A 25247-nucleotide genomic window follows, 5' to 3' on the forward strand; every position below is an offset into this window, starting at 1 on the left:
GAAAAACTTCTCTTCACAAAACCTTCCCTTTTATTAACTTTACTTTTAAATTTAAAAAAAGAATATCACTGGGCCTGCTATCAATTCTTATTCCCATCGCTTTGCTTACATTGTGAACTGTTTGGTGCTTTTTAGGCTGGCATATGCATTTGTCACAAATAACTCTTGAAGCCAAAAGTAAACAATTATATAAGGCCAACTAATGGGGAATATCTTGCTTCACCAAATCTGTTGTGTCATCATCGATGAGCCCTGGTTTGCGTTCCTCCATATTGCTGCTGCCCCCGTCCACAAGATCTCAATCAATCAATATCCCAATCACAGTTGACCTTACCTTTCTCTATTCATATCTTTTTTTTTTTTTTTTTACATCGTGTCATTATTCGCAGAGGTTGAAAAAAGTAACAAGCCGATTTTGACAATGTAAGTGGTAGATAGTAGAGATATGTTTTCAAATGTAGGAAGTAAGAAGTCATCAGAAAAACACTCAAGTACAGATACCTGAAAAAGCTACTTGTACTGTAACAAACTATTTGTTACTTCCACTCACTGACTACAACCACAAGAAATAGTGATGATTAAATTATTACATGACCACAAACACTATCCATTCATTTTCTATATGCCGAGCACTTGTCCTCATTGGGGTCTGGTAAGCTGCAGCCTATCCCTGCTGATTTTGGGCAACGGCGAGACATACACTTGGCTGGTTGCCAGCCAATCGCAGACAAACACACAAGCTTATTTATTTATTTATTTCCAAAATTAATCAATATTTTTACAAAAAAGAGGTAAAATATTCTGCTGGGAATGATAAGCACAAATACTTGATCCCTAATAGTCAACTAAAAAATATTGTGATGCAACGTCAACGTTTTGTGACGGGAACATAACCTACATGGAACCTTTCCAGAGTCTTTAAACTGGGACCTGTCTGTTTACAAAAATAGCTTCTCCATCAGTCCCGCACACGAGACACTGTCCAAGTACATCCAAACTGTTTACGGACAGCGTTTGGCTGGGCAGCATGTGAGTTGCTTCCAGACGACCTTTACTCGAGTCTCCACTGAGCCACGTGCTAATGAGGGACTGGTTGCCTCCAGCAGGAGCCATCGCACTGCGGGATACCATGCCGTTGTTTCTACCACCTGGGAAAACCGATAAAAAAATAAAAATAAATAAATAAAATAAAAAAACACTCAGTATAGTCGTAGTACCTCGGTTAATAAGGCTTTTGCAGTTTTCTTAGTCGAGCACACTCAGTGATCGTTTTTTTGAGAAAAAATAAAACAGTTTCCCTTTACTGTTTATCAGACTCACCTTGCAGGAAGGGCGCCATATCTGAAGGTGAAGACGTCTCCCAGTGCAGCAGTGATCCGTCCTCTGAGCATGTGAACAGATGATCTGGGTTCATTGGATGGAAGTGGACTTCCCACACTGCAGAAACAGAATCAAATCATGGATTTTTTTTTTGATTATTATTTTTTTAAGTATCTGTCGCAATTAGAAAACAAAACCTTAAAAACCCTACTTTCAGCAGAGTGCGCTTCCATGAGCGAGAAAGGCGTGTTGCTTTGTCTCACATCCCAAACACAGAGCATTCCATCCTGGCCTCCCGTGGCCACGATGTGCTGCTGGTTTGGATGTCTGTCCACACAGTGCAGGGGGACTCGACTGCCTGACCTGAAATTACAATGTTGTATTCGTATCCCTTATCGGAGGATAACTGGCACAGCAGACTCGTGGGATCTTACAGGGAAAGAATCTGCGACGGGGAGTTGCTCTGTTGCCTGAAATCCCATATTTTGAGTTGGCCAATGGAATTCACTGTCAGGATCTCAGTTGTTCTCAGGTAAGTCACGGCATGAATTGTGCTGCTATCTGCATTCTCTATAAAAATGTACAGTATTAGAGAGTCATTCCAAAGCTTTATCCCAGTCTAAAACTTAAATCTGGATAAAGAGCAAACCTATGACTCTGATGACTCCTTCCTGGTCAGCTCTGTAGACAATAATCCTGCCATCTTCACCAACGGTAACAATCTCAGGGCTGCTGCACACCACACCAGTACAGGGGGCATTGTCACAAGGGTAATGATGCGCTCTTGCCCACTGGTGTGAGACAGATAGTGCCTGCAGTCAACAGAAAATGGATGTCACAACCACAGGCAGTAGACTGCATTATGGAACACCTTTGCTTTAAACTATCATACAGTGAGATACTGTCACATTTCCTTGATTAGAGAACTCAGTTCTGCAAGTGACAAGGGATCAATAAAACTAGAAAGCCGCAGAAACCAACTTCATGCATGACATAACTTCCGTTCCAAATTCTTATCTTATGTGAAATAGCAATGTTCCAACACATTGATCCAACGTCATCCAACGCATTTTGCCGCTTCTCCTCACAAGGGTCGCGGGAGTGCTGAAGCCTATCCCAGCTACCATCGGGCAGGAGGCGGGGTACACCCTGAACTGGTTGCCAGCCAATCGCAGGGCACACATAAACAAACAACCATATGCACATTCACACCTATGGGCAATTTAGAGTCTTCAATGAACCTACCATGCATGTTTTTGGGATGTGGGAGGAAACCGGAGTGCCCGGAGAAAACCCACGCAGGCACGGGGAGAACATGCAAACTCCACACAGGCGGGGCCGGGGATTGAACACCAATCCTCAGAACTGTGAGGCAGATGCTCTAACCAGTCGCCCACCGTGCCGCCCCTAATATGTATGCATAACAAAAAGAAGAACACGATAATTTACTTTTTTTTTTTTTTTTTAAAACATTTGTTTTAATGAATCAATTACACCCGCAACAGGACCAAGAATTTCAGGTTTTAGCCCATGAAACACACACTTGCAGTAACAGCAGCCTAATCCTAATGTTTTAATGCTTATTTTTATCATTAAAATATATATAACAGGTGGCACGGTGCACGACAGGTTAACACATCTGCCTCACAGTTCTGAGGACCCAGGTTCAAATCCGGGCTCGTCTATGTCAACTTTGCATGTTCTCCCCTGCGTGGGTTTTCTCCGGGTACTCCGGTTTCCTCCCACATAACAAAAACATGCATGGTAGGTTGATTGAAGACTGAAAATTGCCCATAGGTGTGAATGTAAGAGTGCATGGTTGTTTGTCTATGTGTGCCCTGCGATTGGCTGGCGACCAGTTCAGGGTGTAACCCGCCTCTCGCCCAGAGTCAGCTGGGATAGGCTCCAGCAGCGGTGCGGAAAATGGATGGATGAAATATATAACACAATCAAAAGAACAAATTAAAGTCCAGCAGAAGTACATGGAAAAAAAGATTATTATGGGTCAATTTGATGTTCAAAATGAATATGACAGGAGGATTAAAAATGGCCCACAAGGTTCATGTGGGTTTTACGTTGGTGACGGAACCCATTATAATTACTACTTCCATTATTTCCTATCGGAAGAATGTATTGAAAATCTGAATAAATCGAACATCAACCAGCGTCTGGGATGGATTATGTTCGACCTTAGAAGTTCCACTGTACCTTCCCTGAGGATATGATGCAAAATCAGGTAGCACACTTAAATAATATTCTTAGGCAATTAAAGTATTCTGGATGAGGTACCTGATTGTTTTGGTTATAGCAGAATATGGTAACGCCGCCGGTTGATGATGTTGTGATGGCTCTGTCTTGGTCCAGAAACTGTAGCGAGATGAAATTAACCCATATTACAATATTTGCACACTGTAATACTCTTAAATAGCATTTAAAATCAGACATGATTTCTGACTTATCCAGTTTCTCCAGATAAGATTAAGACATCATGATAAGGGATACACCGATACCACTTTTCTTGGGATGGAGTACAAATACAAATACAATTGAGTCCTCGCTGATACCAAGTACCAATACTTGATAATGTCATCACGGGTTGCTGTTGTGATAAAACATGTGTTTTATTTTAACCAAACATGTAACCAAAACCAAAGTTTTACTCAAATATAACACTTTTGAGAATAACTTGTCATCACTGACATTATAACACTCATGTTTTTCTAAAAGTATACACATATCACGTAAATATAGCCGTAACACAAAGCATTTCTGCTGCTGTGACAATCGAATTTCATGGGACAAATAAAATATCCATTTATTGATGGATCAATCTCGTATCGATCGATGGATCTATCTCGGACTTCCAGGAAAAACCCGTCTGCGCACACTATATAAGAGCCTTCATATGTTGGCGAATAAACGCTGTATTTGGTAACCGATTCAGTGCGGCCATGGACGCCATTCATGGCAGGCACGTGGCAACTGCGTGAGAATGTGTGGTGCATTCAGGGACACTGGGTAAATGGGAGTGAATGTGTTCTTCAGTGGTTCTTTTGTAATACACTACATAATTGTAAAAATTTATTCCTAGGAAAATTATTATTTGTATCAGGATGCTTTAGTGAAAACTCTACAATCACACTGTCATGGTATGGAATTCATTTTATTTTGGAATATAAGAATAGGTAAAATAAAATATTTCCCTAATCATCGAGCCAGAATAGATACTGTGGAGACAGTGGCGTATTAACGTCCAGGTGAATGAGCGTCTTACTTGAAGATCGAGAACATCTCCCTCGTGCTTGTGTTGGCATAGCAACTGTGGGTCTCCATCGAATCCCTCCTCCATAGAAGAAATTCCATGATTTCCGATAGACCAAAAGGAAACTGTGTTGACCTATAAGAGAGGTGTCATTTTATGTTAAAGAAGGCATATAATGTGAAGACATGCCTAACCCAGTCATGACTCCACCGCTGGAGTTCTTACCAGCTCATAAACATGGCAGCATATCACCTCCACCCTGATGTGCCTTCGCTAGCTGAGCTTGCAATCAAGTTCCAGATAGTTTCAAAATTCAAAGGATCACAGATCCCACATGATCACTCCAGCCCAGAAACGGCGCTTATCTGACACTGGTCTGCTCTTGATCCCAAACACCAAACTCCATAACCAAATGTTATGTGACACGGCCTTCAGTGCTACAGCCCCCCCAACATCTACAACAAGTCAACCGTGATTGAGCTCTTGATTGAGTGAGATCTTAAAGGAACGCGAACCTGGGAGCATTAATGATGAGGATGCAACAGATTCATAGAAGCAAGATATTCCCCTTATTTAAAATAATTGTTGTTAATGTGCCAAGTTATCAAAATGGGTATTGTATATACTGTAATTGACAGTAAAATGTCAGTTTTACTTTTTTAAGTACAGTATTTGAATTAGAAATTTTACCAGTCTTATTACATCTGTATCTGTACTTCTACATAAGTACAGTGGGTAAGTACTTTAGCCAACTTTGCTTAGTAACATGTCTGTCTCTGTAATATATATATTTTAATCTGGGGTAAGAGTTATTGTTAATCGGTCTCGGGTCTCTTGCAAGGCGCTAAATAAATTTAAGATAACTTATTATTACTTTTGACCTTAGAATGACTGGGATCAAACTTTATAAATGGCTTCCTAATGCAACATTTCGGGATATATGAGCTGAGTGACTTTCATACGAATACACACGTTATTATCACACAGCCCTGATACTCACAAAACGCAATCGCATTAAACGCATTGTGTGGTCTCCGTAGTTTGGCAGCACACCATGAAAAACAAATCCCTCGAGTTCTTCTACATGAGCGACTAACCTCGTTATCCCAAGAGCCAGTCGCGAAGATTTCGGGCTGCTGCAGAGACGAAAGCGATACCGGCCTCCATCTTACTTTGCTGATTTTCTGTGACACGTATTTCGCATTTACACTATCCATTATACCAGAATCTTTGTTTTGGTTTAGCTTTTTCTTTAAAAAAAATACACGTTTATTGACGCTAGCGCTAGCTTTCAACGCCAAACACTGCGCTTGCTCTACTTCTACACTAAACGTCACACTACGGGTGAGCCAGTGGGACAAACTTTATTCCAGGCGAAGTAGCGCCCGCCAAATAGTAACACTCTCCCTGGCGGTCACAGTCGACACTACAACTGTACATCTCCGAATCCAACGAGTGAGCGTTGTGCAAATAACCTCGTCGAATATATCTATATGTATATATATTACTACATTTAATGCGCGTGAAATGATACCACTCTGCAGCAGACTGCGTCAAAGACGAGCCGCCCCGCTGTAAGCTTCACCGTGGATGTCTGGTGACGTCTCCGCTGCTCCGTCTGCTTTGGAGGTTGCCAGCTTCCTCGGCAAAACACTTGGCGCAGGCGCGGCACTGACGGCTGCTGTCTACTTGGTCCGCAAAGTCTGCCTAATAATGGCGTGGAAATCCGGAGGCTCTAGCCACGCAGAGCTCGTCAACAACCTGCGCAGTAAGTCCGCATGCTTAGGACAGCAGCAGCGAGCTGCGGCCAACGCGACGCGTCGCCTGGAACCGCTTGAATTTGGAAGGTTGAGTTTACGAGTGGAGGCTAGCTGTTTGCTAAGCTAAGTGGCATGTTGCGATTCCCTCTCTCCACCCCCTTCCACAAACCACGCTCGCGCCGCCTTGCACGCGCAAACGTCCGTGGTTAGAGGGCACCGAGACAAGAAATGTCCATTCAAGGTCAACGAGCGTTCCGTTGAAGCGTTATTCGGGAGGTTAGCTTAGCGTGTTAGCGTTATGTGCGTCATTTGGGGACGTTTGAGGAGGCAGCCAGGCAGGCATTTTGCCCACATCCACTGATGCTAGCCATGTAGCATCCACTTGACTCCTGCCTGAATGACAGCAACAGCTGAAACCCAATATGTGCTTCTGCAGTCAGAACGACAATATGGTAGTTTACTCACAGTGGCTGTTTTATACGCCACTATATTTCATACAGTATTTTCCAACTCCTGTATATTGAGCAAAGGGAGATATTTTGAATTTGAAAAATCTCAAGGTACAGCACCAAACAAAAATGTCACCTGTACCATGTATACACTGTATTGTCTCTTTACTCACAAATGGACTTTGCTCTGTATGTTAGTTTATGACAATGGAACTTTGGATCACAAATGTCCCAGTTTACGAACAATTCGCTTTATGAACAAAATATGTTGCCTTGATTCATGCACGACTATGCTGTGGTTCAGCGACAGTCACATTAGGGCTGTCACAATCTGTTAATTAAAAAAAAAAACAGTTCATACCACAGATGGAAAGTTTCAGCCGTTTTGAAAAAATGACTTAAAAACCGTGGTATACATTAAAAGCTGGAACATCTGCTGTCACATGCCTAAAGGCAACGTGATACACAGGTTTATTGTACTTGCCATCAAATGGAAGAACATCAATTTTTCTATTGTCACTATGCAAGGGTCCATCTATTTTTTATCACGCTTTATGGTTGCGGGTAAACTGTTAGCTACCGATCCGTAGTTCGTAGGTTGCTGTGGTGGCGCAGAATAGCGTGCGACAAGCATTTCCCGATACGAACAGCGGAAAGCAGAGAAGTTGGGCGACCGTTTTATTTGGGTTACAAAAGTTTGTAGCCCGAAAAATGAAAATACACCTTTGGGCCAATTGTTAGTTGAACATTTTGGTGGCCGAAAATTTGGAGCATCAGTAAAAAAAACATCATACAGTACATTACCACAACACATACTGTAGAACATACCAGTCATCATGAACTGATTACAACAAACATGAATCAAACATGTATTTTGCCAAGAAAGCAGCATTTTTTCGTGATATTTAGTGACTCAATAAAAACTGACACGTGAACCAAAAGAATGAATTTAATCTTTTTTTTCTAGGCTTGAAACATACATGCGTTGCATGTGTGAGACACGGTTTGACGGTCAGTGTAATGAGAGCAGTGCCAGCTGTCATTGGATTTCCTTGCATTTGGCACCAACTGTGTGCAACCTGTTATGAGGGATTATGCTAAAGCCACTTGCCCGTTTTATTTATTTGTTCTCTGTATTTGCTTTTCAGGCTTTTGAGGACATTTTCAGTCTTGATCTGACAGTAGCAAATACAATCCAGTGTTGTATTATTCTCTATTTATTTTTGTTATTTGTATTTTTTAAATTCATTTACCTATTTAGATAATTTGTTAATGAATTTATTGTAAATAATAAAACACAAAAGGCAAGGAAATCAATTCAGTTAATTAAAAGAAAATAATTGTAAATAAAAAATAAATGTATTATTATTATTTATTTTTAATAATATTTTCATTATTAAAATAAACAATTTCTATACCCATTTTAGTTTTTTATTACCGTATTTTCACGACCATAAGGCGCACCGTATTAAAAGGTGCAGTCTGAGTTACGGGGTATATTTCTGTATTTAACACATACATAAGGCGCACTGTATAATTAGGCGCAGGGATGGTAAAACATACGCTAGCTTAAAACATACGGTAGTATGCATGCACGCTAAAACAATGTTTTTAAAAAGGCAGCGGGCGCAAAACTGAGTTCGGTTGTACTTTATTGAAGTATTTAACAATGTACTCAAGTTATTTTTTGATCAATCCTCATCCACAAATCCATCAAAGTCCTCATCTTCTGTATCCGAAATGAACAGCTGGGCAAGTTCTCCATCAAACACGCCAGGTTCCCTCTCGTACTCGTCGGAGTCAGTCTCGTTGCCGTGCGGCTCCTCAGAAATCATGCCGGCTTTTACAAAAGCTAAAACAATAGTGCAAGCAGACACGTTAGCCCAAGTATCCACAATCCATTCACAAATTGTGGCGTAACTCGCCCGGAGCTGCCCCCTAGTCTTCGTAAAGATCTGTTCGCCATCTGTCATCCATGGCTCCCACGCCGCTCGCAACTTCACTTTGAACGCCCTGTTTACACCGATGTCCAGCGGTTGGAGTTCCTTCGTCAAGCCTCCCGGAATGATGGCAAGCTCCGAGTTATTGCACTCAGTCGAATGGTGCCTGTAAAGACGCTACTCCCGGCTGTTCTTTGATCATTAATCCATTGCTCGAGTTGGTCTTCCAATTCGGGCCACCTCGCCTTGTTTCCGTGGAAACTCAGGTTCGTCTTCTTGACTTGGCGAAGCTCGTTTTCCTGCTTCTTCCACTTGCGAACCATGGATTCGTTGATCTTGAATTCTCTCTCGGCTGCTCGATTCCCATGTTCCTCTGCGTAACTGATAGCTTGCAGTTTAAACTGCTTCGTAAGCATGTCTCTTCGTAGGTGCCATTTTTGGGGGTCCTTAGCCAAAGCGATGTTGTTTTGCACAATGCACATACCGGTGCTATATACCTACTGGGGCATGCCCTTTTACGTCCGCATGCTGTCCTCAGTCACATCCGTCTTTCCTCTATATCAGCAATGTGTCAGCAGGAAATGCTCCCAGTCAGTCAAGCGGAGCGCTCATCGAAGTCACACGACAACATTTACAGATTTTGGAACTCGGTGCACACATAAGGCGCGTTGCATTATAAGGTGCCCCGTCCAATTTGGAGAAAATTTAAGACTTAAGTGCGCCTTATGGTCGTGAAAATACGGTATACCCCATCTACGATTAAAAAAAATAAATAAAATTAAAAAAAAAAATCACGTGGCCCTCGAGCACACGTTTGCTCACCCTTGCATTATAGCCACAATCAAACGTAATTGACCTTTTGCGGACACACTAAATCGCTATTTCTCTCTGTATATTTCTTTGAACTGCTTCATGCTATTGATCAGTTTTCAACTATAATGTGATATACTGTACTCTGCTTTGTGTTTTTGCCATTTTGCGTCCACAGAAAATGGCATCATTAAGTCCGAAAAGGTGTATGAAGTCATGCTGGCCACAGACCGTGCAAATTTCTCTAGGTGTAACCCTTACATGGACTCGCCACAGTCAATAGGTATGTCTAACAGAATATAGAAATCATCTGAAATTCAAATCAGTAAGATAAATAAACTAACCAAATCCATGCTTCTCTTTTAACTAAAAGGCTTCCAAGCAACCATCAGCGCCCCACATATGGTATGACTTCACTCAATCAGCAGTGTCTGCACTCAGCACTCTGTCAATCACAACTACAAGTCAAATGTGTGTCTATTGTCAACATAATCACCTATCCCGCGCTAACATTAATAGTAAACAGCCATTTACGTATGTAATTATATGGATTACTTGTGTGTGTGTCCTCACTGATGAAGTAAGACAAGGGATCATTTCCGGAATTTGTAATCAATAATGAGCCATGAGGAAATTTGGTTAAATATCATATCCTAAAAATTCCAGTGGGAAATAATTCATAAAATAATCACCGACCTCAACTGCCTTAACGCAAGCCTCTTGGTTGAGAAGTCCTTTAGAATCTTTACATTTCTGCATACCTGATTAAAGGAATTTGGTCAAATACCCATCCCTAGTGTCAACTACAGTTACAACATGAAAATTCTAAAGACAATTTCACTTATTTGTTTCTCCATGCGACCAATCAGCACGCGTATGCCCTGGAGCTTCTACACGACCAGCTATACGAGGGCGCCAAGGCCCTAGATGTGGGCTCCGGCAGTGGAATCCTGTCTGTTTGTTTTGCACGAATGGTAAGCCACACGCGATGCGTAAATGCTCTCTTTGGGAACAATGATCAAGTGTAGTATTTTTATTGTGTGAGGCTATGAGTACCATCCCAGTCTGTCTTTTACAGGTAGGACCTGAAGGGAAAGTTATAGGCATTGACCACATCAAAGAGCTTGTTGACGACTCTATAAACAACGTGAAGAAAGACGACCCCAGTTTGATCACGTCGGGAATAGTTACGCTAAAAGGCAAGTCATTTGTCAGATATTTCTAGAGGATTTAATAGCACACAGAAATTCCCAGCATGCTAAGTGTCATTGTAAGTAGTTAAAAAAAAAGAAGCTGTTAGGTCAGTTAGTGTTCTTCTTCTTGTCATCTTGTTGTTGTGTGCTAGCTAATTTTTGATTATTTTGTACCACAAGTGAGTATCACAACGTGACCTATGATATTTTGTACCAGAAGTGAGTCTCACATTGTGACCTGTGACCTGTCTCGTAGTCACAACTGAAAGCACAGGTGTCAAACTCAAGGCTTGGGCAAATCTGGCCCGCCAAGTCATTTCATGTGGCCCGCGAAAGCAAATAATGTCAACTTCTATAATTCTGCACAAATCTGTACCAACATTTCTAATTGTCATATGTAATAATAAATAATAATGTTGTTGTTGCAAGCATTTACTGTTACCAAACCTGTTTTTACAGTAACATTAACAATAGTTAAGACAATTATCCTTGACTTCTGATTTCAAAACAAGTTTTCCATCAATTTGTTTTGTATATGTAATAATGTTATGAGGCGATTTAAACATTTATATGGTTTCACAGTTTTAATGGTGCTCTGAATGAATTTGAAACTACAATGTGGCACGTGACAAAAAATTGTGACACCTCTGACCTAGAGAAAGCATGTGGCTAGTGTCAATAATTTGTTGCAGTTGTAAAATCAGTTATTTCACTAGGGTGCACCACTGCCACAACATTGATAACAATCTATAGGAGTAATTACATCTCGTAATATTAGTATAAACTTAAAGATTTGAATCAATGAATACATAAATAATATAAAAAACTAAAATATGCAAGTCTTATCTAATGTGGATGATCACTAACTATTTTTAGCATCTGAAAATATGAATGTGAGAAAGTCATAGTGTGTATAGTACATCGGGAGAAGACTTCCTGATTTTTGGGGTCGACTTTGGGGGTGCGCATTATGCTTGAGAGCGTATTATACATGAGAAATTATGGTACATTACATATTATTTTGAAGGTGTAGCTAATTAAATTACATTTAAGCGTCTTGTTAGATTTTTTTTTCCATATAAATGAACTGAGAAGAATAAAGAGGATGCTTATATATGTGTGTTTTTTAGTTGGTGACGGAAGACTGGGGTACACGGATGAGGCACCTTACGACGCCATCCATGTTGGAGCAGCAGCATCGACTGTCCCCCAAGCTGTGAGTCTGAGTGGGAAATCTTGCCTACAGTGGAACCTATGAGGTCCAATACTACCCTTTCTGGCTCTGGACGCTGGTTGACCGATTTGTTTGTATTTCTAAACATTTTCCCGAAGGTTGCAGGGCACTGATAGAACTGCAGCCACACATATTTTTCCATTGATGGACCTCTAAACATGCAATCACTGTTAAGCACAATATTGTGACTAAATAAACTTTTATTCGATTTATTTCATACAGAATAAAAAAAAAAACATGTTACCCTTCAAGGTTCAGCGTTAGAGCATAGCGCACATCCCACTGGTGACGTCACATCTGGTACGGAAGGTATTTTCATGTTTTCATTGTGCTGTATTTTCCAAATGGATTTCTATGACATGCGCAACTCTCAGGAAAATTCCGTGCTCAATGATTTACAGACAGCCTCAGACTTCATTGAGGCATGCGTCTTAGGTGGTTGCACACACATTTCCAGGTTTTGCATGGTGGGTATGTCAGAAGACTGGACAGCAGAATACACGTTAAAAAAAAAAAAATACTTCTGAATATATGGCCCTTGGTGCATATGCTTCTTCTTTTTACAGTGCTTTAGTTGAGGCTTATCCTTTTGAATTTTTATACTTATTCGTGTCCCTTAAGGATACCTCAACCGTATCCAACAAGCAAACTAACATAGCTCCAACAGCTAGTTCCCATTTTTATTTTATTTTTTTGTTCGTCGTGTGACTTGAACCCATATCCACAGACTCCACAGCCCAAGTCTTTACAGACTAAGCTACTGCTGCTTTTTGAACAAGTGCTGCAAAAAAGTCAGAGAAATAGGACTTGCACAGAGTTGATAATCTAGGTATGGCCCTATTCTCCCATTCGTGCATTAGTCTTTTTACACTCCTGGCTTGCGCGCTGTCAAGGTGTGCCGATTCTCCCGTATAGGACTTCTGACACACCCCTGTGCGTACCGGGCGAATACTGTATGTGCGCCACCGCCCATGAGGCGTGACTCACTGAAGTCCCAGGGAGGCAGTAATAACTGGGAAGTGGCGTTTCCCTGAGACATGATTGCCAAAGAAATCCATTTCGAAAATATGTCCACGCTTTAAATGTCAAATTAAACTCCGGAGCGGATCCAAATGTTTGGCATCCCCAGTGAGACGTGAGCGCCTCTTGGATAACAAGCTACTTTGAAGGATCGTGTTTTTTTTTTTTTTTTTTTTTTAAATTCTCTGTTAAATAAATTCTGTACGATAAACATAAATTAATCAGAATACTGTGCTCATGTGTGAGAGCATGTTCGGAAATCCATCAATAGGAAAATGAGTGGGCCAGCTGTTGGTCAGCATTGCCCAGGATTTCACGCCCGACGATGACATATATAAAATATAAACAAATGAAATTTTAAAATCTAACAAATCATTGCTTAATTATACAAGAGAATATGCCCCCTAATGCATACTGATCAAAAGTCCTTTAAGGCATGAAGAGGTCTCTCATGACAAAATAAACTCCAATGTTTTGTGCAACTTTGATTTTAGAAAATATTGGTCAAATTCCGTCTTGTTTCACCTCAGAGGCCTTCTAGTTTAGAGGTTCCGCTGAAGTCGTTATTTAATCCGATAAATGACAAACAGACGATGTTAATAATCCGCTTTGTGCACCTTGTGTTTCACAGCTCCTGGACCAATTGAAACCTGGCGGTCGTCTCATTCTGCCCGTGGGGCCGGCAGGGGGGAACCAGATGTTGGAGCAATATGACAAGATGGAGGATGGCAGCACCAAAAAGAAGCCCCTGATGGGGGTGATATATGTGCCTTTAACAGACAAAGACAAGCAGTGGTCCAGGTGGAAGTGACTTCCTTCTCCCCCCTCCCTCATCCTCCCACCCTCTGCTTCTCACAGTGGAAAAGGTGAAATGGGTGTGGCTTGGAGCAGGCAACGCATCACAAGAGGCTGCATTTTGCTGCTTGTTGACATATTTTGCTTCTTCCATACCATGCCAAGTAGCTGCACGTTTCCTTCCTCTTTTTCTTTTTTATCACCGCAATCACACATTGGTGGGTGAATCAACCTGGCTAGACTAACGAAACTTGAAAAAGCAACAGCACTGTGAAGGCTTGTTTTTGGGTTTAGTGAGTGAATAATAATAATAATAATAACCACATGAATAATAATTTGGAACGTTGCAACTATCTTTTATTTGATCTTCTGCTCTGTGAGATGTAGACAGCACTGACAAGTCGGATTGTGTGTGTATGTATATAGTTTTTTATTTGTTACTAATTTTCAAACAATGTTATTTTGGCTCTTATTTTTTTCACCTCTAACATCAACAACTTTTGTTTCCTGCAGGGATGAACTCTGAACAGGAAGACAATCCATAATCCATCTTTTTAATTTCAAACCTGGACCGACACACAGACTTGGGGGGGTCAAGCAGTCCTTACATTTTGCTCCAAAAACATAACAAAACCTCTGATTTAAGTTAATTTATTAAACGCGTTGGACTAAAGAGTATCACTGAACTGGGAGGAAAGAGTTTTAAGTTGTACCCTTTTCGATTTGCTGAATTTACTTCTGTTGTGGTTTCTTTATTTTGAATGCAGTCAGCCATATATACATAGTATTACATTTCTGCAGAACAGAAGAATGCTGGAATTTAATGATGAAAGCCTGAGGTTTTTAGGTTTTTCACATAGCTGCAGTGTATGTCATCTAACTTTCAATTTCTCTGCTAATAGATGCGCTTAAGGCATCCCCCCCCACTGATTGCATATTAGCAACACATGCTGATGTAGTCCACATATCCTGTTTGATGTGCAGCACTCAAGATCATATATTACAGCCTACGGCAATGCTTCGTATCCAAAGAGAACGGCGCATTAACACCAACACGTGCACGTGCAAAGATGCGCTTTCTAGAAACATCAAATGCAGGCACCTCTGCTGACTTTCACAGTCACTACTTTGCCAAAACAAGCTGTCATAAAGCAAATGAATGTCTTGACTTGGGGGAGGAAAAAAAAATGGATTCTTTAAGCACATATTGTTTTGAGTGAACTGAATAATGACTAATGAATTATGTCTGTCACGAATTCTGCAATGGCAAATGACAATAAAGAGTTGCATATGTTTTGTCTTTTGATCTTTGTTTTGTGTCCAGGCTACAAAGTTGGGAATTTGGGGAATCCCTTCTTCTCACATAACTCCTACTTTAGAATTGTTTTTATGTGTCACTATATGTTGTGTACGTGTGTCTGACATGCAGTTTTTGACATGCCAAAGATACAATATATTTCCACTGGTGAATAAGTACCATCTCTTCCATCCATTAGCTATAGTGTTTCTCCTCATTAGGGTCATAAGTGAGCTGGAGCATATCCCTGCTTACTTCGGGTGAGATGCAGTGTCCACCTGATTGGTCTGATTGGTCACCATGCGCTTGCAGCACCTGATTGGTCTGATTGGTCACCATGCACTTGCAGGAAATACTGTATAGACAACCATTCACATTCACACCCATGGGCAATTGGCTTTCAATGAACGTGACGTATGTTTTTGGAATGTGGGAGGAAATCGGAGTACCCAGAGAAAACCCACGCAAGCATGGGGAGAACTCTGCAAAGGAGCGCCTGAGCTGTTGGGATTTGAACCCAGATTCTATGTACAGTGAGTAAGACATTCTAAACACTTTAACACCATACTGTGAAAAAATACATTTTGAATTTTCAGTTTATTCACTTAAAACATTTAAGCCAGTGACTGACAAAAAAAATAAAAAGGGATTCCATTTTATTGTATGTAATTAAATACTCTGAGAGACAATCGGGAGATGGAGTTTGGGGACGGTTTATGGATGTTGAACAAACGAATGACATTTCACATTTATCAGGTGAACTTGAGGCTGAGTAACTACCTCTTCTGGAGATGATAGGTTGGACAATATTGCAAGCCTCGAATGGATCTTTGCGTAAAACCTTGCATGATGTTTTTGAATGTTATGGGTAGGTTTTATATACATCTTTTCGTTTTATATTTTGTCATTTTTTGTCAAAAATTAATATTAAAAAATAATTAAATTGATTCAATTTAAATTGATGCACTGATTAACATCAGATCTGTCATATACTGCCCTGCAGTTCCATTATTGGAGCCGGGAGGGCGCTTTGTGTCCTTTCTTTCCCCCTCCCCCTCTCTGTTTTCAGCACCTGTCTCCAATCAGCCTCATCACCAGCCTGCCTGTTCCCAGAAATCCTCACCTAAGTATTGCAGCCTCTCCTAGCGGGACCACAGCCCACCTAATGTCAAGTAAGCTATACTGTTCCTCGCTTCCCTTGTTAACTCTTGTCTCCTCGTTCCCAGTGCTCCCCTGTGTTCCTGACCCACGTCATTCCTGCCACCTAGCCAGCCGCCTGTTCTGTCCTCTGCCTGCCACCTGTCCACGCCGCCGCCTCCCAACACATCCAGGACCACCTCCATAATCTGCCTCCGCCTGCTCTTGGGTCCAGCTACTCCCCACACGTGACAAGATCCTTTTTATATAATAAACTTTAATCTCAGATGAAATACAAACTGAATGAAAACGTGAGCTCCATCTTACACATACACATGAGGCTTTGCAAGGATGCATTAGAGACTAGGACGAGGAGTACTATATGACTGTTACTATGGCTTATGTTTCAGGAAAAGAAAAAGTGTACTAATCCACGACTCAAGTGTATTTACATTTCTATCCACAGGTCAGTTTTATGTATGAGAGCGCTAATATGGCACAGTACATTATTGTAAAGATGTAAAAAAAAAATGAAAGAAAAACAAAAACCCTTTTGATTCTACTCAAGAAAAATATCATCTAGTCATGACCAACTGGACTTTAATAAGTTCTGATTGTGTTTGTAATAGATTTTCTGATAACATTTTTACACTATTTGTTGAAGTATTGTAACACTCATCTTAATAACTTCCCCAAAATATTAGCAAGGTCCAATGAGGCATGCTAAGATGAGTTTGGTGCGGGACATTTTCAAAGCCCTGACATCAATTAAACACCTTTGGGATGAAGTAGAGTGGAGATAATGAGCCATGCCTTCTAAAGGAGTGACCAACTCTATATTTCTTTATATATATTATATTTTTTAAGTTCCAGTAAGGTGTATGTGTCCAGGTGTCCCAATACATTTGTCCATTTATGACCCAAGCATTAGAAGATGTCGTTGACTATGAAGGCAGCATCGCATCCGTTTCACTGTGGAAGCATGAGGGATAGCAGAGCAGGATAGAATGATTTCAAGCTCAAAGAAAACTAATTACAGACGTTACGCTACAGGAAAAATACAGTGCAAATTGAAAAGGTCCAGGCTCCGGGGGTCCCATCCTTTCTATTTCCCGGGTCAGAACTGTCAAGAGATTTGGTTTGTGGCTACAGGTACATGCCGTTGATGAGGTAGTCGGACTCCTCTGTGGTGAGGGGCCGCGCTTTCTTCAGCTTGTGGCGAACGAGCCTGAGGCGACAGACAATCATGAGCAGCAGCAGGGCGGTGATGATCAGGCCCAGTGCCAGTGGAAGGATGGCACCTGGTGGTGGAGAGAAGCGGGTTTGACGCTAGTTAGAGATGAACGCGACACACAAAACACATCTGATGGTTCATTGCGGTGGTTCTGACCTGACTCAGGGACCGGATGTCCTCCCTTTACTGGAAACTGTTTGGAGACTGCGATGTCACTTTCTTGGCTCTGCGAGACTCTGGGAGTAGCTTTAAAAAAGTACAATCAAAAATGGATTTCAGAACAAAGATAAGAAACTTATTCATCCATCAATTTTCTATAGCTCTTTTCGTCATTGGGGCAAAAGGTTGGGTACACCAGGCAAATGACCTGGGACCTCTCAATTGTGAGGCAGATGTGATAGCCATGTGGACACTGTACTGCATCCAGAAAGCCGATATTATATAAATTGTCAAGTACCTATTTCAGTCTGCTTGGTGATAGGAGGAGCCACAGTAGCTGGTTTAAAACCTGGACCTACACAACAATGACAAAAGAAAATAATGTAATTACTCAGGTAATCAGTAATACAACATGGTCAAAAATGAAAAGCATCTTCTCACTTTTCTGTATACATTCACTGATGCAGTCCGATTCCTGGAGGAAGTTGTTATGGTTGCCCTGGCAACCACCGTAAAGGAAGTGTTTGCATTCTCCTGCTACCTGGTCGTAGTACCAGCGTGCGAAGGTGCCCTTGCAAGGTCCAACAACTGGAGCGGTGGAGCACGGGTCTACGGAGACATGGAGCCAGAAAAGAAACAATTAAATGACATTGTTACTAAGGCTTGAAAAAAATGACACCGTAACCGTTAAAGGAGATGTACAGTATTGTGCCTTTTTTTTTTAAAGCAGTTCCCAGGAGCCTTAATTACGACGTTTGACATTGTTACAACACCTCTAGGATCATGAATTATAGACATATTTGAATTACTCTATGGACATAAATTGACTCGTTTGTTGTTGTTCTCGAATTAGCTTGACTGTACAGTACATTACAGTATATCTTAACTTGTCCAGTATGTGGACACGGCACTAAGCATTGTGAAGAGATTGCTGAAGATGCACTTTGCCGCAGTAAAAAAAAAAAAAAACATCGTAAAGGCTAGGCCACTGGGGAAAGAATCTTTTTTTAGTTTATCTCAGCCTAATGCTGGGATCGGATGGCAGAGAGGACAGAGACGCTTTGTTCCAAGGCTCAGCGAGTCTGCAAGCAGAGTTGTTTTCCCATGGAATGTAGAATGGCTTGTGGCTCTGCCAGCATTGAAGCGCTCAGTGCCATGACTCAATGGGTGCCAACAGGGGCTCCATCTGCCGCCGTGTGCGGGAAAAAAAAGACTAAAAGCCTCAGTGCGACACAAGCTCCACAATGAAATGGAAGACCATATGGTTTATGATTGATGAAAAAATAGATTATATCTGATAACAAATTGACTTTGTAAGGAAAATTAATCAACACTGTTCCAACCATCCATTTGGAATCATTTGTGATTTGTATACATTTTTGGACAATTTAATGAGTTCTAATACAAGAGTTGTATCAAATTTTCGTATTTTAATGCTCACTTGATTGACACTGCCAGAGAAAAATTTATTTAACAGTATGTTTATTGTCGTTATTTCAGTTTGTACTGTGAGTCTTAAAAAAATCTACTCATATTTTCAAATAATGGAATCAAAATATTAGAAAGGCAGGTGCACATTTAGTTACTGTACATCATGTTGTTTGTGTTCTAGTCAGCCACAATTTACCAGATTGTTATGTAAATATAATAACATAACCCAGGCCAGTACATTTATCTTAAAAAAAAAAGGAACAAACATTTATCTGAAACAGAAGGGGAAAAAAAACATTGCTAAGCGGAACAATACATAGCAGCTAGATGTCGCTAACCCTATCGAAATATTATGTAACACCCTGAAAAAAATGAAGAGATTACTGCAAAATTAATATAATTAATAATTTTTTCAGATTTTACATACATTTTATTTTATAAATCACTAGCAACATTCATTCATTCATTCATCTTCCATTCCGCTTATCCCCACTAGGGTCGCGGGTGTGCTAGAGCCTATCCCACCTATCTCCGGGCGAGAGGCGGAGTAAACCCTGAACTCGTCGCCAGCCAATCACAGGGCACATATAAACAAACAACCATTCTCACTCACATTCACACCTACGGACATTTTAGAGTCTTCAATCAACCTACCCTGCATGTTTTTGGGATGTGGGAGGAAACGGGAGTACCTGGAGAAAACCCACGCGGGCGCAGGGAGAACATGCTATCGCCACACAGGCGGAGCCGGGATTTGAACACCGGTCCTCAGAACTGTGAGGCGGATGTGCGAAGCAGCCGTTCACCGTGCCGCCCTACTGGAAACATAATTCCCAAATTCCAAATATTTTCATTTATTTGCAGAAAATGAGAAAAGGTTAAAATACCAAAGAAGGTCCAGTGGTTTTTTTGGTCTTCATTATTTTTGGTAACTGTATTAGTTGTATTAGTATTACTGTATTGGTATTTGAAGTAATATCGCTAATGTACTGGTCACCCCCACGCATATGCGCATGCACGCACACGTGCACACCTCCCCACACTGTCTTCTAATTTGTAAATGTCTTTATGTGTCTTGGTACTCTGACTTTGACTATGTTGCACGTCTCCTAATCTTTGGACATTTAATTGATACTTGATAATTGATACTTTTTACACTGAATATACCATAGTTTTATTTAGCTTCTTTACACTGCTGTTTATTATTTATACCGTCTTTTGTAGCACAGTGGGCCCTTGAGTACCATCATTTCAATCCTCTGTATGTGCGACACGTCTTGTAGAATTGACAATAAAAGTACCTTGTACCAACCTTTTTGAAACTGAGAGCTACTTCCTGGGTACTGACTAACACATAGGGCTACCAGTTTAATACAGATATCTGCAATAACAAATTTGCTCAAATTAACTTTAATTGTCTGTTATTATTAATAATGAATGATATGATCATGTTCATGATTTCTCACAAGAATCATCAACGATGATTTAACAAGGTAAGAACCAGACAAATATAAATATGCAACACTTCTATAAATCTCTGCAAGTGTTTACATTTTCAAATGTTCACTTCTACAACATTCCTAGGAAATCACAATGTCCTATCACTGGTGAGCCATTTTTAGAACAGGCCCGAGGGGTAATAGTGTTGTCCTTGGGGGCAACCTGGCACCCACAGGCATCAAGTTGGTGACCCCTGCTGTAACGTAACATCAAAAGTAAGCATTCTTATCTCATGAGGCAGATATTTATATATATATATATATATATATATATATATATATATATATATATTATATATATATCAGATCCGTGTGACTGTGCATTGATACATCGCCACAGTTATAGTAAACACACTACCTACAGTACCTTGACTGTTTGAATCCTGCTGGCGACTGGGTGGAGGTGTGACTTTGCTCCTCTCCTGAGAAAGTCTGCCATTGTCGCTGGTCTTCCTAGGCCCAGCCCGGACCACGAAACTGTCCGCAGACTCTTCAGTGTGCGGCACTGGAAGCTGAGGGATGGGCAGACCCTCAGCGTGGGTCACAGACTTCCTGCTGGTGTCAACTACGGAGGGATTCTCAAGGTGAGTGGCAACTACTCAAGCCAAAAAGGAACGTTTCCATTTTGGAATATAAGTGCTTTCTTACAGTTCGGACAGAAGTCTTCATCTGATCGATCAGGACAATGCTGCTTCCCATCACAGGCAAAGGTGATGTCAATGCAACAGCCGTCATCACATTTGAACTGGTAGTTTGAGCAGTGGCCAGTACACACTGTCAACAAAACAGACAAACACAAACCTTTATCCGTGAACCCTGAACATGTAACTCATTTGGTGTAAGTGTAATGTAGTGAAGTCATTGCCTTCTGCTTGGTGTTTGGGCGCCAACACCGTAACACACACATTGTCGGACGTCTTCTGACCGGATGTGTCAGTAACAGTCATCTGGAAAGTGTAGACACCTTCCTGCAGACCGCTGATCTTAAGCAGCCCCGGATGAGTTGCCTGCAAGACACGCACACGGACGCATGCAAGTCAACAATAATAAGACAATCATCAGCAACAGCAACTATATTCTTCGCATTATTGTACTGGACTGTGTTCATTTAATGTACATAGACACTACGGTCCATTGGGCTAATAATAACATGCTATCTGCACATGCAATTGCAATCTTCATGGATCAGAAAATAGACACACTAAACATTATGTATGAGCCCGTGCCCATACTGTATTGCGTAGAACTGCACCACATCATGTTTTGGTCAACTTAATTACATCAACGATATATCTAGGACAAAATACCGTACTATGACCAGCCTATCTCAGTTTGATGCAGTGCAGATATACACCACTGAAAACTCCAGCACAATCACAAAATACCAAACTCCATTTTGTTAAATTAAGACCTGCACATTGTATGTTTGTAAAGAATACTTTGCAATCTCTTTATAATTGTGCATGTATTCCTAGTCTTGGAAGTGTATCTATTATTATACAGTACTGTACATTACTATTAATATCAATATGGGCAGCACACTGAGGTGGTGGTTATCACGTCTGCCTCACAGCTGAGAGGTTCTAGGTTTCAAACCAAAGTTTGCATGTTCTTCTGGTGTTTTTCTTCATTTTATTCCTTGGACGTTCCAAATCATGCACGTTAGGTTAATTGAAGAAAATGTAAATTGTCTCTAAATGTGAATGTGCTTGTGTTTTGCTGTTTACCTATATGTGCCCTGCTACTGACTGGTGACCAGTCTTGCCCAAAGTCAGCTGGGATAGGGTCAGGCTCACCATAATGATGACAAGCGGTACACAGTCGAAAATGGATGGAGGGTTTATCCTATAACAGTCAACATTTTGTAAAATGGAAGTCAATTTGGATAAAGTCATTGTTTTAATGCTTTGAAATGAACTGAAGGGGCCAAATTCAGGAAAGAAAATGTGTATTTATTTACCCAGTACATACTGTACAACAGTGGAAAATCATTACAATCTACACAATGACATTTGTGATATATATATATATATATATATATATATATATATATGTGTGTGTGTGTGATATGTGAAAAAGGCATCTTAACATTATCCAATTAAAGCTTGATAAAGTTACCAAAGGTTTCTTATCATTATTTAATTTCTCTAGCTCAACCCTCATTAAGGCTCACTAAGTATATAATAATTATGTCCAACTTTAACTGCGCATACAAAAAAAAAAAATAGGTAAATAAATAAATCCACATTTCGTTCTCTGTGCTTTGTATTAAAAGCAGAACATGATTACCTTGTGTTTCAACATTCACGAAAAGCAGAACATGTTGACCTTGAGTTTGCGTCTGGAGGCAGCCTTGTACTGTATGTGATAAACTCTTTATCTCTTTTGCCATGCATTATGGAGCGCTGGCCACAAGCCTATCTGCTGACTTAACAGAGGCAAACACAAATGTAACCTGACACTGCGAGTCTCCTCATGCTGCAAACGCAAACAGTGTGTGTGTGTGTTTATTCTTATATTTAAAGCTTTGTTTATCTCTGTGTTTGAATTCAGTTCATTTACCCAGGGTATGGATAAAATAAGCGGTCATAAATACAGTACATATGCTGAGTCACTGACCTTCATAGTGATGGCTGTGTCCCCCTTGATGAGAGTCCAGTCGTAGCGACTAATTCCGTGGTCGTCCACACTGTCGCGGCCGTCCAAAACCGCCCAATCGGTGGGCAGTTGGATCACCACATCCTGTCCCGCATCACAGCGAGGGGGCTCGTCAACCTCTGCGACACAAAACAAATCGCAGGTTGCATCACACAACAAATATGCAAATTTATACATTTGAATTTATACAGAGTACTGTATTGCAATGTATATTTCTATTGATTTCTTCCCTTCAGGATACAAATGAAACCTGCATGATTTTATAGTTAGATGTGCCCTGTTATTGAATGGCGACCGGTCCAGGGTGTACCCGGTCGCCCGCCGCCCTAATGAGGATGACGGGTACAGAAAATGTATGATAGATCATTTAAAGTGCATGACAAAAACAGTTTTTTTTTTTTGTTTTTTTTTGCCTTATTGTTTAAGACATTTTCACTGTTAATAGAACTTTAACATTAAAAATAAATAAATCAGGTGAAACGTCTGTAACAAAGAAGAAGACTCTAGTCGCCTTGATTGAAGTCTTTTTTTTTTTTTTCATCTGCACTTTCGTTATTTGATCAAACACTTGCGAGAAGGGCAGCATCGTCCCCCACCTTGCGTGCCCTGCGCCTCCCCGGGCCTGCGCTCGTTGTCGGAGCCTCCGGAGGAATCGGGCACAACGTGTCCCGGCGTGGCGTTCACCGGGCGGCTGTGCGAGGCGAAGCCCGGCTGTGGTGCGAAAGAGCAGACATTTTGGCTCCGGTAGGTGCAGTTGAACAGGTAGCAGCTGAGGCTGCCCCCGGCCTGCCCGGGCTCCCCCTGGACCACCGCCACCGTGCAGTGAGGCTGCGCGCAGCAGGCGTGCACGCAATCCCGCCAGGTGGCCACTCGATCGGGGGCCATGAGGAAGGTGGCCCCCTGCTCGATGGAGACCTTGGCCCGGATGATGCTATCGCGGGCCGAGCTGAAGTCGCTCACGCAGGAGTCGGCCACCTCGCGCGGCCGGTACGTCTGGTCCTGCTGGAGCTGCTCGCGGAACTCCTGCAGCAGCTCCTCCACGCCTGATATTTTGGATTTTAAATCCGATATGGCCGACATGCGAGTGCGGCTCGGCTGCAAGACGCACAGGACCAGCAGCAGCAGCAGCGGCGGCAGCTTCGGCGAGCGGTGATGCTGCATCACAGCCATGTTGTTGACTCGCAAATTAAGACCACTCCTTGTGCCCCCACCCCGCCGCCCACCCTGCTGCTGTTGTGGGTCACATTAGGATGGCCACCTCAGACGATGAGGACAAAACGCGTCCGCCTACTCCATCCAGTCGTTTCTAAATCCATCCTGGATGACACAAGGGGGAGGGGGTTGTCCCGTGACGATGCTAGGAATCTGCTATTAGGAATCTGCTGTTGTCATGGTGACGATATATATATATATGAGGTGCAACAATTCATCGATTTAATCAAACAACCGACAACTAATCGATCATTGCTCACTATTATTTAGAATTAAAAAAATAATAATATTTTTTGTCATCAATGATTCCGCTGATTTTACTGACATTTGAGTTTTCTTTCGTGGGATCGTTTCAGTATCAATATCGAGGTACTTTATGGGGCTATAGTGTCGAAATCACAACTTTTGTATCACGTCAACACAACTGTACACAACATAAGATGATGACAGTCATTTAATATGACACTGCATATGAATTACTTTATATGTAGCAATACAAGCTCTTTAAGAAACAAAATTACTTTCGGAGGCAGCCAGGAAGCCACTGTTGGTTTCTGAGATTATATACTGTGTACTGTAATTGATATGACATTTGACCCCAAACTTTCATTGATGAACTTGATGCCATTGACGTTTTTATTAGTCTGAGCAGTTGCATGGTCATTGGATTAACGCCAATTGTTTCAGGTAACTCTATTATCAAAACATCCATCAATCGTCTTATACTGTTTGTCTTCATTTATGAGTGCAGGTCGGCTGGATGTGGGTGAGCCGCAGGGCAAACCCAGACGATCGCAGATGATCAAAACATATGAAACATTTTTGGAAGAATGTTGT

General features: G+C 41.3%; 3 protein-coding genes across 6 annotated transcripts; 1 reads left to right on the plus strand and 2 right to left on the minus strand.

Annotated features, from left to right (window-relative positions):
- Positions 1 to 754: 754 nt before the first annotated feature.
- On the minus strand, positions 755 to 6046 carry nup43 (nucleoporin 43). The gene is made up of 8 exons (XM_061704784.1): positions 5680 to 6046; positions 4595 to 4717; positions 3610 to 3687; positions 1970 to 2132; positions 1755 to 1890; positions 1532 to 1683; positions 1321 to 1437; positions 755 to 1148 (listed from the first exon to the last, which is right to left on the minus strand). Exons 1-8 carry the CDS (start codon positions 5797 to 5799, stop codon positions 919 to 921), a joined length of 1119 nt encoding a protein of 372 aa, XP_061560768.1. The 5' UTR covers positions 5800 to 6046; the 3' UTR covers positions 755 to 918.
- Positions 5699 to 15076, plus strand: pcmt (protein-L-isoaspartate (D-aspartate) O-methyltransferase). Of its 4 annotated transcripts, none has more exons than XM_061704785.1 (9): positions 5699 to 6037; positions 6127 to 6350; positions 9720 to 9824; positions 9915 to 9946; positions 10411 to 10515; positions 10620 to 10740; positions 11865 to 11950; positions 13620 to 13789; positions 14297 to 15076. In XM_061704785.1, exons 2-9 carry the CDS (start codon positions 6173 to 6175, stop codon positions 14307 to 14309), a joined length of 810 nt encoding a protein of 269 aa, XP_061560769.1. In that variant the 5' UTR covers positions 5699 to 6037; positions 6127 to 6172; the 3' UTR covers positions 14310 to 15076. The 4 variants fall into 4 exon arrangements, 2 of the variants coding, with proteins under 2 accessions (XP_061560769.1, XP_061560770.1); XR_009770329.1 differs by having other exon boundaries at positions 5700 to 6037; positions 13620 to 14197; XR_009770328.1 differs by having other exon boundaries at positions 5701 to 6037; positions 13620 to 13854.
- Positions 15077 to 15658: 582 nt separating this feature from the next.
- lrp11 (low density lipoprotein receptor-related protein 11) lies at positions 15659 to 24494 on the minus strand. Its single transcript, XM_061704345.1, has 9 exons — positions 23795 to 24494; positions 23160 to 23317; positions 21406 to 21547; positions 21189 to 21314; positions 20908 to 21105; positions 18052 to 18219; positions 17909 to 17965; positions 17608 to 17697; positions 15659 to 17518 (listed from the first exon to the last, which is right to left on the minus strand). Exons 1-9 carry the CDS (start codon positions 24366 to 24368, stop codon positions 17364 to 17366), a joined length of 1668 nt encoding a protein of 555 aa, XP_061560329.1. The 5' UTR covers positions 24369 to 24494; the 3' UTR covers positions 15659 to 17363.
- Positions 24495 to 25247: the final 753 nt, after the last annotated feature.

The sequence above is a fragment of the Phycodurus eques genome, chromosome 18 (genome assembly GCF_024500275.1).
Source record: "Phycodurus eques isolate BA_2022a chromosome 18, UOR_Pequ_1.1, whole genome shotgun sequence".
NCBI classification, from domain to species: domain Eukaryota; kingdom Metazoa; phylum Chordata; class Actinopteri; order Syngnathiformes; family Syngnathidae; genus Phycodurus; species Phycodurus eques.

Excerpts from the sequence above, each read along its gene's own strand:
- nup43 (XM_061704784.1), bottom strand. The coding sequence starts at position 5,799 with ATGGATAGTGTAAATGCGAAATACGTGTCACAGAAAATCAGCAAAGTA. Across the intron at positions 1,684-1,754 it reads CCGTCGCAGATTCTTTCCCT|GTCAGGCAGTCGAGTCCCCC; the intron begins GTAAGATCCCAC and ends TTGTAATTTCAG. Across the intron at positions 1,149-1,320 it reads TATGGCGCCCTTCCTGCAAG|GTGGTAGAAACAACGGCATG; the intron begins GTGAGTCTGATA and ends CGGTTTTCCCAG.
- lrp11 (XM_061704345.1), bottom strand. The coding sequence starts at position 24,368 with ATGGCTGTGATGCAGCATCACCGCTCGCCGAAGCTGCCGCCGCTGCTG. Across the intron at positions 21,548-23,159 it reads ACACAGCCATCACTATGAAG|GCAACTCATCCGGGGCTGCT; the intron begins GTCAGTGACTCA and ends CGTGTCTTGCAG. Across the intron at positions 21,315-21,405 it reads GCCCAAACACCAAGCAGAAG|TGTGTACTGGCCACTGCTCA; the intron begins GCAATGACTTCA and ends TTTTGTTGACAG.
- pcmt (XM_061704786.1), top strand. The coding sequence starts at position 6,173 with ATGTCTGGTGACGTCTCCGCTGCTCCGTCTGCTTTGGAGGTTGCCAGC. Across the intron at positions 9,947-10,410 it reads CCATCAGCGCCCCACATATG|CACGCGTATGCCCTGGAGCT; the intron begins GTATGACTTCAC and ends GCGACCAATCAG. Across the intron at positions 10,741-11,864 it reads GGGAATAGTTACGCTAAAAG|TTGGTGACGGAAGACTGGGG; the intron begins GCAAGTCATTTG and ends TGTGTTTTTTAG.